This window comes from Ictidomys tridecemlineatus, chromosome 4 (genome assembly GCF_052094955.1).
Source record: "Ictidomys tridecemlineatus isolate mIctTri1 chromosome 4, mIctTri1.hap1, whole genome shotgun sequence".
NCBI lineage: Eukaryota > Metazoa > Chordata > Mammalia > Rodentia > Sciuridae > Ictidomys > Ictidomys tridecemlineatus.
This window is the reverse complement of record NC_135480.1, coordinates 3,435,703-3,447,835: the sequence shown is the minus strand read 5'-3', so window position 1 is coordinate 3,447,835 and position 12,133 is coordinate 3,435,703. Positions and strand designations below refer to the sequence as shown.

Below are 12,133 nucleotides of genomic sequence, written 5' to 3'. Positions count from 1 at the left end.
AGTACACTTTGCGTTCTGAGCATGAGACTCTGCTCCAGAGAATCTGTGAGCGTCTCTCCTGACAAGGACAAGGAGGCAGAAGGGCTGGCAGGGGAGCCACTCAGGGTGCGGGGCAGAAGCAGAGGGACAGCCCCACTCAGCAGGGACCCTCCTCCTCCGGCCTCGCCCGAGCTCCTGCAGGTGGGGCCACTGTGGGGTTGGGGTTCCCGTCACCTCATCTTTTCTCTCTGAACTTTCCTGCATTGTCTCACACAGGAGCTTCGGGGGCCCCTCACGGCTAGACCCTAACAGGCGGGAACCCTTTCTTTTCTGAGGAGGCCCGCCTCCCACGCAGCAGCTGCGCCATTGGACAGAATGTGCAGGTTCCCCCACACACTGCCACAGAAGTGACCTCCCTGACCTGGAAGTGGGGGGCGTGGCTGGTCAGGTCTGTATACAATGGACTCCCAGGAGGCCACTCTCCAGGTGAGTTGGTGTGGTGGCCCAGGTCTACACAGGACACCAGGGGAGCTCGGCAGCTGTGCGCCCACCCGCTGTGTGGCCAGAGTGAAGTGGAGTCCGCTGGCCTCTGCACCCAGCCTGCTGGCTGCCTGGGGAAGCTGGGGGGAAGGAAGTGGGGGATGCAGGAGACCCCCCAGGCCCACAGGGCTCGAGGCTGCTGGAGGCAGGGGGCCGGCAGGGAGTGTGCTTCCTGTACAGCAGACACCTGCACTGACTGTTTCCTGGGAACCCCACCCGGGTGCTTTTCCACTAGCTACACCCCAGCTCTGTGTTTTTTACTTGAGAAAAGGTCTGGCTAAATTACTGAGGCCGACCTCCAACTCTCCACCCTGCTGCTTCAGGATCTCTGAGTCCTGTCACCAATGAACTCCCACGTCCAGAGTGACGTCGGGATTACCTATAGGATGATCAGATAAATCTGTTCTGGCAGCATAAGTCTCCATTAAAACTTCCTCACCAGAGTGGAGAGGTTTCTCCTCTGGTTTGGCAGAAAGAGAGTGACTTGATGTTATGACAAGTCTTCAAGGTCCTTCCAGCAAAAGGGCCTGATACCTGGGTGTATGGCTGTGTTACCCAGAGGCTGCCTCTGGAGCTCAGGATTCCTCCATGTCTGGGAGCTTAGAAAGTCAGGGACCTGACAAGAGTAAGTGCATGTGCCTCGGGCACCAATAATTCAGCCCACTCCAAAACATCCAGGCCCCCCGGCCACCTGGTCCAACTCCTTCCTCAGGTACCCGCTGGCCGGGGAGTGGCCCGGGTGATCGAGTGATCGTCCCCAGGGCCACTCTGTTCCTTTCTGTAACATTGAAGAGTTGACTGAGTGGCCAGCCCAGAGCAGGGGCCTCCGTATGGTCTTTTATGGAAGGCTCTCCTCGCCTCTGGGGTCAATTAGTCACTGCACGTCAACGTCCCTCTGCTTCCTTCAGACACACACAGAGGGGGTCTCCAAGCTCTACGATATCCAGCTGTTCCCAGAAAGGCCCTGAGCCGCCACGCGGCGGAGGAAGGGGGTGTGAGAAGAGGGTTGGGTTCTTTCTGGGCAAAGCCTTCGAGTCCCCCTCCAGGATGGTGTCCTGGGGGTCAGCCCAACTGAGCTCCTCTGGGGAGACCTTACATTCCCCAGTATCGGGGGATTGGGAAGAGAGCCAGCGGCCTCAGAGATCGCTCCTTCTGCAGGTCCACACACAAGAGAGATCCGATACCCCAGAAGGGACACCAGTGGCAGGGTCTGACCAGTCCAGGAGGCCTCGTGCCAGCGCTTGTCAAAATGGTAGGACTTTCTCTAAATCCCTGGGGAAGGACTGCCCAGGTCACTTGTCCTGCCTTACAGTAGGACCCTCAAAGGCCAAGAGAGGTGGGCCTGGGGGTTAGAGGAAGACAGAAAAGGCACCCTTCAAATCTAGGACAGTATAAAAATCGTTGCCGTAGGAATTCAAGTGAGGAGAGCCCATGGTTTGGGCCACGGGGTGCAAAGGGGCCGCTGATGCCTGTGCGAAGGTCTTGGACCCACCTCCACTTGTGGGGCCCCTGGGGACCCCAGTGTAGGGGCGCTTTCCCAGGAGTCCCTGGCATTTCAAATTGAGTGTGATGATACCAACACCTCTTTGGCTTCCAGTCCTAAGGGACATGGTTCCTGCCAGGGACGGACCCTTATGAGGTACCTCAGCAGGGGCTACAGGTCATGTTCTTCCCATGACACGTCACCGTCTGACCAGGCTGCAGGATCTAGATCCAGCTCCACTAGAGGCGTACGATTATACTCCCCAGGTGGCAACGGGATTGGCTCCTGATTGAGATAATAGGGGTTGGGGTCTCCGGCATAATGAGCAAGGAGGGAGTGGCAGCAGGGGAAATCACCTCAGGAACAAACAGGAGGCCTAGTCAAGTATTTCTCAAGGAACTGTCCCTTTATCTGGTGACCGAGGCCCAGGAGAGAAGGACAGGACTGATTTTGCTGAATGAGGAGCCACCTAGTCTCAACTGACAGGCTGTGTTCCCATTAAGGAGGAAACGGAACTGTGGGAAGTCGCTCTGGACCAACACACCTTCCGGGCGGGACGCAGGGGCTCTGACCAGTTACTACATTTCTTAGTGACTTCGGCGTTGCCCCAGCTCCGATGGCAAGGTGTGGCTCCAGGTGCAGGTGTACCCCCTGGGGTTGAGGTCCACACACCTGCTCCCTGTAGTCCTACCCCTTCTGCCCTCTTTTGGACAGAACTTTCTAAGAACAGCATCCCCCAAAATAAAAGCCCACTTCCAAACGTGCTTCTCTCCCTCTCTCTCTCTCCCTCTCTCTCTCTCTCTCTCTCTCTCTCTCTCTCTCCCTCCCTCTCTCTCTCTCTCTCCCATCAGCCTCTCGTGACTCTTTCTCACCCTATTGGGGACCTGCAGGCTGAGACCCGGGGACAGCTGTCCTGAGGCTTGTGTAAGGGTGATTCACGTCACCCCAAATTCACAGGAGTGACCTTAGTTCAGCCGCCCGCGCTGGACGGGGGTGGCAAGGAATGTTACCAATTCTGTCGTGGTCCGTGGCGCTATTACTCATGTTGTTGCCCAAGAGGAGAGAAAGGAAAAGAGTCTGGAAACTCAGCCATGAGAGTCGTGGCTGGAGGCCTCCCGCCTCAGAGAGCCACAGAAGAGCCGGATGGTCCATGGTCACTTTCTAGGCCCAGGTGTCCCCTTGAGCTGTAGTAGAGGTATCTGACGTCATCTGGTTTCTGTACAGTAGCTTCTCGTCAGCATTACCCTTTGGTCAATCGAGGGATCCCTTCACCTGTGTCTTAGGGTTCTCTTGGTGAAGCTGGTTAGGGCTTGGGTTGCCACATTGCAACTTCTAGACAAATCTGATGGGTAAACATCAGGGCTCGTTAATCATACCAGTGAAAAAGAGGTCAAGTTCATCCATGCAGGAGGTCAGGAAGATCTGTAGGTCCAGGAGATCAGGCTCAAAATGACTCAGGACAAACTTGTGAGCCTAGAGTCCTTTGTGATGGATTATTAGGCACTCCCACACAAGAACCCTAACTTTATAGCCTCCAGCTTTACTTACTTTTTGTGGCGCTGGCACGAGTGCACATCTCAAGTTATGTTAAAAAAAATCCCTTTGAAATGTCCATGGATAATCGCACTTTGTTTATACTCTCCTGCCAGGAGTTGATGTCCAAGTTGGTCAACATGTCTGGCTGATCTGGGGGCCAACATCAAGGAGAGGGCGGGGTGGGCTTCTTTGGAGGCTCCGCAGGTGGCCTCCCTGCCTCCGCCGTGTGCTCCCCGGGGTGTGGCTACTTGGCTCCACATGGCCTCCTCTCTGTCCCTGTCGTCTCTGAGTCTCTCCTTATAAGGACACCAGTCACTAGATTTGATCCCAACCTGCCCCGGTGTGACCTCATCTGAACTCGGTCCCATCCACAAAGACCTATTTCCAAGTCAGGTCACCGTCTCGGGTACCAGGCATATCTTTTGGGGGCGACGGCTTCCCCTGAGATAGGCTGGTCTGGGGATCTCCCAGGGAGCGGGCAGCCTGCTGGCACCGACCCCAAGCAGTATCACCTCTAGAGCGGCCCAGCCTGGCCTTTCCTCCCCAGACGTGGTTTGGACAGGCCGTCACAAGGGCTGACTCTGTCCTGAGTCACCTCGCAGCAGCAAGCTCGGCGAGGCTGTGCTGCTGGGGATGCTGGCTTTACCCCAGCTCTCGGAGCTCCTTGGGGGCCTCTGGGCCCTCCTCCCAGGAAGGTCAGCAGCCGGGTTGGCGTGGGTGGACCCTGTCCTCCAGTGAGGTAGGAACAGCAGGCACAGTGAGAGTTGGGACAGGGCCTGGCCCTGCCTACCCCCTGACCCTAGGATTAACTAAGATGGCCCAGAGCTCCCCAACTGGGCAGCAGAGGGACAGCAAATGTACAATTCTCAGAACATTCCAGAATTGTTTCCTTCCTGGTCTTTATCTTTTTTCAGCCATTAATTTTTTAGATTGGATACACGTTCCCAAGAGTAGATGGAAGACGTCTGTGAGGTTTTCTGGACTTGGGAGACTGGCGTGGAGATCAGCGGAGTCCGGGCAGGCAGCAGAGCGGCCTGGGAAGCACTGCCTGGCGGAGACACAGGCTGTCTTCCCAGGATGGAGAGGCCCTGCCTTGGCAGACTCCTGGGAGACAGACCCCAGCTGCTGACAACGTCGCAGGTGGCCTCCCGTTAGAGTTGAGTAGTTTGGGCACAGGACAGAGAGGCTCAGCAGTGTCCTGATTATAGATATGGAAAATGAAAAACCCCCACATAGTGAGGCCTGGGAGAAGGAGGTGAAAAAGAAAGGCACACGTTGATAGCTGTCACTCTTCCAGGAGCAATCCTTCCCAGACGCTGGCCGCAGGCGGGGAGAAGTGTTCCTTCAAACCCAGAGTGACAGTCTCTGGAAACACGGATCCTTTCCAAGATACTCCTCTCCAGGTGCTGGCCGCCGACCCCCAAGCCCTGCCCCAATTCCCGAGTGCCCAGGCTGACCCGCTGGATAAGTCACCCGTGACCTGTACGAGCCCAGTCCCCGCTTTGTTCAGCGGCTCATTCTCCACCAGGACAGAGGGTCGGTTCCGGAGCCGGAGTCCCGTTCCTAGACGAGAGGCTGGCCGAGCCCAGCAGGCTGGTCCGGCCCACTCCCCTCATACTGGCCTCAGGAACCGGAGCTGAGCTCCTTCCCAGCACCCACTGTAGGACCTTCACGAGTCCCGGGGGCCGAGCGCCTTCTCATGGATTCTCTGCGAAGCCCCGCGAAGGTCAGTGCTGGGTGCAGGGTCCTGCCCCGCAGGTGCTGCCCGTGGCCTACGGGGCCGCCAGGAGCTCGGGGGCTGTAGCTTGTGGGCTGGCAGCCGTGGGGCGTGGGATGGGCGTGTGGTCCTCGAAGCCTCTTCTCCAGAGGCCGAGGCTGGGAAGATCCTCATCCTTTCGCCCTGGACGACCACACGGCCTGCCAAGGGACGTGTGTGGGTGCCACAGGGTGAGCTGGGGCGTCCTCAGCCAGGCCGCTCGCCACCTCTGGGGGCCTGGTGGTGCTCATCTATGTCAGGCGCCCAGGCAGAGCCAGCGCTCCCAGGCCCTCCTGGGGTCTTCCACCTGAGGAAAAGGCTGGGCTTGAGGTCAGACAGCAGAAAGGACAGGCAGAAAGGAGACCAACAGGAAGGGAAGAGGCCAGCTGGATCTGAGAGCTCCCCTATCACCCTGCCGTTCCTCCCAAGCCTGTCTTCCTTCAGACACAAATTCTTTTTCTTTCTTTTAATAATTTACTTATTAGGAGCTAAGGATGGAACCCAGCGCCTCACACATTACTAGGCAGGTGCTCTGCCACTGAGCTACAGCCCCAGCCCCACAAACCCTTTCTCTTATTCTCCCGTCCCCCTCAGCACTGGGATTGAACCCACGGGCACCGTAACACTGAGCCACACGCCCAGCCCTGTTCACTTAGTTTTCAGGCTGGGTGTGGATAAATTGCCAGCTGGCCTCAAACCTGCTGTCCCCTGCCTCCGCCTCCCAAGGCACTGGCGTGACAGGCATGGCCACCGTGTTCCATTCTGAGGAGGCCACACCACAGCTGCTGCTGTAGGCACGAAGGAACACTGCCACACCGTCCCAGCAAGCACCCACCACGTGGCCCAGCGTGTACCTGGCAGAGCTGGAGGAAACAGGCGCAGGGACATCGTACCAGGGTTTCGAGGTGGAGATACCGAAGGAAGCCTGCTCCCTCCCCTGTGAGTCTGGTGGCTCATGTGGCCAGGGAGGAGAGCGGGGATGAACCTGGAAAGGTGGAATTGTGAGCATTGGATGGTGTGAGACCCATGGAGAGTGGGCTCCCCAGAGGTGCTTCACCTCTGAGCCACCTCCCCAGCCCCTTTTTATATTTTTCTTTAGAGGCAGGGTCTTGCTGAGTTGCTTAGGGCCCCACTAAATTGCTGAGACTGACCATGAACTTTTGATGCCCTGCCTCAGTCTCCCCGGCCGCTGGGATGACAGGTGTGCACCGTTGCACCCAGCTCTAGGGAGGCTCTTGAGACCCAGACTACCAACAGAGTTGGGCATCTGCTGGGCCCTGCGGGGGGGGGGGGGGTGTTGATCTCATCTCTGCAGAGTAGACCCACCCCACAAAGCCCCTGAGGCCTGCTTAGCCCAGCCAGGGACCTCGCCTCGTGGAACTCCAAAGCTGCCCCCGCTGTAGTGCACCCATCTGGTGCGAGTAGACGGAGCCCCAGTGGACAGTGCTCCCCCTCCATTCTCCCTGGTGCTGGTGCAAGGGGAAGCTGAGAGCCACCTCAGCCAGCTCCAGCCTCGGGCCACTCCAGCTGCTGTAAGAAAAATAAAAAGAGGCACAAAGACAAGATGCGGAGGCAGGAAAGATGGCAGAAAGGCAGAAGGGCCAAGTGCCTGGCTTTCTATCAGTAGGTGATTTTAGGTCATTTCAGGAGAACTTATTGTCCACTGTGTCACTAGGCAAGTTAGCCACATTATTCTGCAGTCTATTCCGCAGTCACATACTACAGTTGCAATGTGCCAGGTTGGGAGGTTTGTGTCCCTCTGAAGAAAGTCCAGTGTTTAAAGTCACTGTTATGTGGACAGGTTTAGGCCAGTGGAACACTGGGGTGGTCTAACCAGAGAGACCCTTCATTCCCAGGAGCTGTGTGCGGAGATCAAGGTGGAGGCCGATAAGACTCCAGCCCAGAGCCTCCTCGTGCAGGGCACTGCCACTGAGCCAGGCAGAGCCCACGGATGAGTTGGCTTACTGGTTCCCGGGGGAGAGCGCAGGGCGTTCTGAGGGTGGGAACACGGTGCCAGTGACCCCCCAGGTTTCTCTCCTGAGGAAGCTTCCCACGGCCAGAATCCCTGCAGCTGGCAGCCCAGGGGCAACCCGGAAGGGGGACGGGCCAAGGGCCCTGTTCTCTGTACACAGTTCTGAGAAGCACAGAGGAAGCCAGGCCCAGACCAGGACCGACCACCCTCCTGGGTGGTTTCCAATTCTTTCATTGTTCATTGACAGTCCTCTGTCCTCTGTCCTCTTTGTCTTTTGTCCATGCTGATTGGTCATGGATATATATACACATATATACATTTGTTGAATCTTTTTCTCTTGTTTGGCATTTTTTACAATTGTGATTTCCTTTGCCTTGTTTAGGGTTTTTTGATAATTTTGTTTGTGGTTGTTTCTCGTTTTCTCCTTTCTTCTCCCTCTAATAACTAACTCTCTTGTGCTCTCTCTTATATTCTTTTATTTTTTTTTCTCCTTTTTTTTTTTTGTTTTTGTGATACCAGGGATTGAGCCCAGTGGTGCTTTACCACTGAGCCACATCTCAGCCATTTTTTTATATTTTATTTGGCGCTGACTTGCGTCGGGCCTCACGGAGTGGCTGAGGCTAACCTCAAACTCGCCATCCTCCTGCCTCAGCCTCCTGAGGCCCTGGAGTGGCAGTGGTCGCACTGCCTTGGCTTTCCTTCTTCTCCATGACCACCACTGGCTGCGTCTCTTCTTCCTTCTCGGTTCAGATTTTTTTTTGTTTGTTTGTTTGTTTGTTTGTTTTAAAGATAGAGTGAGAGAGAGAGAGAATTTTTAATATTTATTTTTTAGTTCTCGGTGGACACAACACCTTTGTTGGTATGTGGTGCTGAGGATCGAACCCGGGCCACACGCATGCCAGGCGCTACCGCTTGAGCCACATCCCCAGCCCCTCGGTTCAGATTTTGAACATGGTAGATTCTCTCCCACTCTCCCACCACATCTTCTTTTTCTTAATGAAATGAACTTTTACCAACTTTGAGGACTATTTGGTCTGTGTCACACTGGCCCCGCGGTTCACGTCGTTGCAGTGGTTGGTGCTGTGGACAGTGTGGTTGACACCTGCTGTTTCCGTTCCTGCCAGATGGAGTCGGCAGTGATTTCTGGGTCCGGCTGTGGGGCCCCCGCTGCCCCGCCCTGCCTGTGCTGTGGTGGTGGAGGCTCTCTCGCGGGAGCAGGTCTTTGTTCTCAGGATGTGCATTGTGTGCTTCTGTTGTGGTTCTCGTTCCCCTTCTCTGTGGAGTGCTGGGGTCTGCGGGGACACACAGGTGCCCAGGTGGAGACTCTGCTGCTGAGGTGAGCCCAGCCAGGGAGCAGCACAGCCCGCTCCTCCCACACCTGACCACAGTCAGACTTCAACGAAAACCCCAAACTACCGACCAGGCTCCAAGTAGGCAGGACCGGGGGTGCCCCCAGCTCCCATCAGGGTCATCCACTCCCACAACCAAACAGAGTTGACTCAGAGCTGTGGGGGTCCCACTGCAAGGGGTTGCCCTGTGGATCTCCCTGTTGCAGTCTAGTGGTGCGGGGTTCCTTGTTTCCATTCCGCAAAGACCTGGAGAGCAGGACGCAGAGACAGCAGGCAAGAGCAGGTCTATCACAAAGCGGCAGAGACAGTCTTCTCCCAGGAGAAGGGCCGAGCTGGGCCTCGGGTGGGGGAGTTTTACTCTGTTCTTTCTATGGTCTCTGGAATTCCCTCCTTTCCTACCTCCGCCCCCATCCACACGCTCCTCACTATGACTGATTGGTGCTTCCTCCGTCCGTGTGTCTGTTTTTTATTATTAGATCACCTGTTGAGGAGTATGTTTTGGTCACCTTTTCCCTCCTGCAACTAACCAGAACAATTGTAGAGGAGGAGAAGTTCATTTGAGGGATCACAGTTCAGAGGTCTCTGTCCACTGAGAGCTGTTTCCCTGCCTCGGACCTCGGGGTGAGGCGGAACGTTAAGGCAGAGGAGTGTGGCAGAGGGAAGCAGCTCACCTGGGGACAGGAAGCAGAGAGTGGTCTCCACTGGCCAGATACAAATACACACCCCAAAGCCACATCCCAATCCCACCGCCTCCAGCCACACACGATCACTTCAGTGACCACTCAGTTATTCCCTATGGGAGGACTAACTCACTGATTGGGTTAAGGCTACAATCCAACCATTTCTCCTCCGAACCTTCTCACATGTGGAGGACACCTCACATCCAAACCACAACAGGGCACGAGTACAGAGTGTCGTCTGATTGGGACCCTGGGTTGTGTCCACTTCCATCAAGCAGGAAGTTGACCTCATCAAAAGACCCTCTCTAGGCTCCTTTGTTCTGAACCTGCCCTGAGCCCCTCACTCGCCATCCTGCTCCTGGCTGCCTAAGCCCTTCTGTATCTCCCTCAACCCCTGTACCCCCTTTTGAATACACAGAGCATTTTCAAGTGAAAAAGAGCATCACAGAGTACCCCACATTCCCTGCTGTATACAACACGATTGCCAGATCCCACTTTCTGGAGACCTACAAGGAAAGTGGAACCCTCAACTTCTGATACAATATGTGCTATAGCAAAATGCATAATCAGGGCCCAGGTTGTGGCTTAGTGGAGAGCCCCTGCCCAGCATGTGTGAGGCCCTGGGTTCGATCCCTAGCACCATATACAAATAAAAACAAATAAAATAAAGGTATTGTGTCCATCTACAACTAAAAAAATATTTTTAAAAATGCACTCATCATCATCAAGGAACTAGCAGGAAACCACACTGCAAAACCCATTTGGAAATGTATTTAAAAATTCACAACAACCTGAAGTTCCAGTACACTTTGGTAAGTAACACTAAAAAGGGCCACACATGAGAGTGGAAGGGAAATTCATCCCAAGATACATAAAACCCAACAGAGGAATCCAAGAAATATGGAAAAAAAAAGGGTTACATGCCACCTTCTGAAGTACATTATTCACCAGCAACTAATCCCAAAGATATTGAAGTGGATGAAATACCAGGTCAAGAATTCAAAAGAATGATTATAAAAATGATCAATGGTTTCTAAAAGAACACAGAAAAATAGCTGGATGAATTCAGGAAGCCAGCACAGGACACAAATTATAAATTCAATAAGGAGATAGAGATATTGAAAAAGAACCAATCAGAAATCTTGGAAATGAAAAACACATAAATCAAATAAAACGTTTGGTTGAAAGTCTTTCTAATAGAGTGGACCATGCTAAAGAGCTGGATGACAAAGTGGGCAGCCTTAAACTTTGTGACAGTTGTAAAGAAAAGAAAATATGTAACCATGACAAAAATATACACGAGCTCCGGGGCTACATTAAGAGACCAACTATGTGGGCTGGGGCTGGGGCTCAGAAGTAGCACACTTGCCTGGCATGTGTGAGGCACTGGGTTTGATTCTCAGCACTGCATATAAATAAATAAAATAGAGGTCTATCAAAAAGAGACCAAATATTGGGTTGGGGATGTGACTCAAGCGGTAGCGTGCTCACCTGGCATGCGTGAGGCCCGGGTTCGATCCTCAGCACCACATACAAACAAAGATGTTGTGTCCACCAAAAACTAAGAAATAAATATTTAAAAAACAAAAAAAAAGAGACCAAATATAAATATAATTGTAATCGAAGAGGATTGTAAGAGGCAAGCTAAAAGAATGGATAATGTCTTCCAGGAAATAATGACACAACTTTCCTAATCTTGAGAATGAGATGGATGCCTGGAACCCCAAATAGACAAGATAAAAAAAAAAAAAAACTCCCTATGACACATAGTAAGAAAAATGCCTAACATGCAGCACAAGGATAGAATGTTAAAAGCCTCCAGGGAAAAATGTCAGGTCACGTTTAAAGGCACATCAACCAGGATTACTTCTGATTTCTCAGCACAAACTCTAAAATCTTGGAATGATGTGTTCCAAGTCCCAAAAGAAAATAACTGTTAACCGAGATAGTTATATCCAGTAATGCTGGACCTCAAATTTAAGAAGAAATAAAAACCTTTCAAGACAAGCAGAGACTAAAAGAATTTATGACAACTAAGCTGACACTACAGAAGATATTTAAAGAAATACTACACAGAGAAGGAATCGAAAACAAAACCCAGAGCTCACAAATGGAACAAAATGCCAGAAAATAATAAGCATCTTTCTACAATAACATTGAATGTAAATGGTCTCAACTGGCAGAATGGATTTAAAAACAAGACCTAGCTATACATTTTTTGCAAGAGACTCACCTTACAAGCAAAAAAAAAAAAAAAAAAAGAAAAAGAAAAAAAAACACAGGCTGAAAATGAAAGAATAGAAACTGATAAGTGAAAGGGTAAAGTTTCTAAGCTGCAAGGCCTGAGTTAAAAAGTAAAGGACCAGGTATTGTTAAGTTCCTCTGCTACACCCAGAACCTGAAATTCCTGAGGCAGTTAAGACAACACCCTACTGGCCATTTAGCCTAGGGCCCTATGCAGCTTGTCACGTAGGCATACAGGGCCCGAACCAATCAGTTTGAATGTGTACCCCACTTAGGAGTGACCAATCACCCCCACCCGACCTGTTCCAGCCAATGAATGTGCTAATCATGTGTGAGAGTTGTTGTTCAGTTTTCCCGCGACTCATGCTGATTTGTTCTGATGTATGCAAAGCCCCCACCCTCCCCCAAAAGTGTACTTAAGCACTGCTGGACCCCTCCCCGGGGCTCTGGGCTGCTCTCCCTTCTTGAGTGAGCCTGGAGCCTCAGCGCGCTGAATTGGATCCTCAATAAATCCCCTTCTGCAATTTCATTAGTCAGTCTCTTGGTGGTCTCTTCCTCTGACTTTTCGCCGGACCCTTACAATAAGCTTGCAAA

At 52.8% G+C, this 12,133-nt stretch overlaps 1 protein-coding gene across 1 annotated transcript in view; it reads left to right on the top strand.

Moving 5' to 3' along the window:
- The window catches only part of Osbpl5 (oxysterol binding protein like 5), a 58,841-nt gene extending 49,009 nt beyond the window's left edge, over positions 1-9,832 (top strand). Inside the window, exon 18 of the mRNA XM_078044858.1 lies at positions 9,714-9,832. Within this exon, the coding sequence (XP_077900984.1) occupies positions 9,714-9,832 (119 nt within the window). The remainder of the gene's footprint in view (positions 1-9,713) is intronic.
- The last annotated feature ends 2,301 nt before the right edge of the window (positions 9,833-12,133 follow it).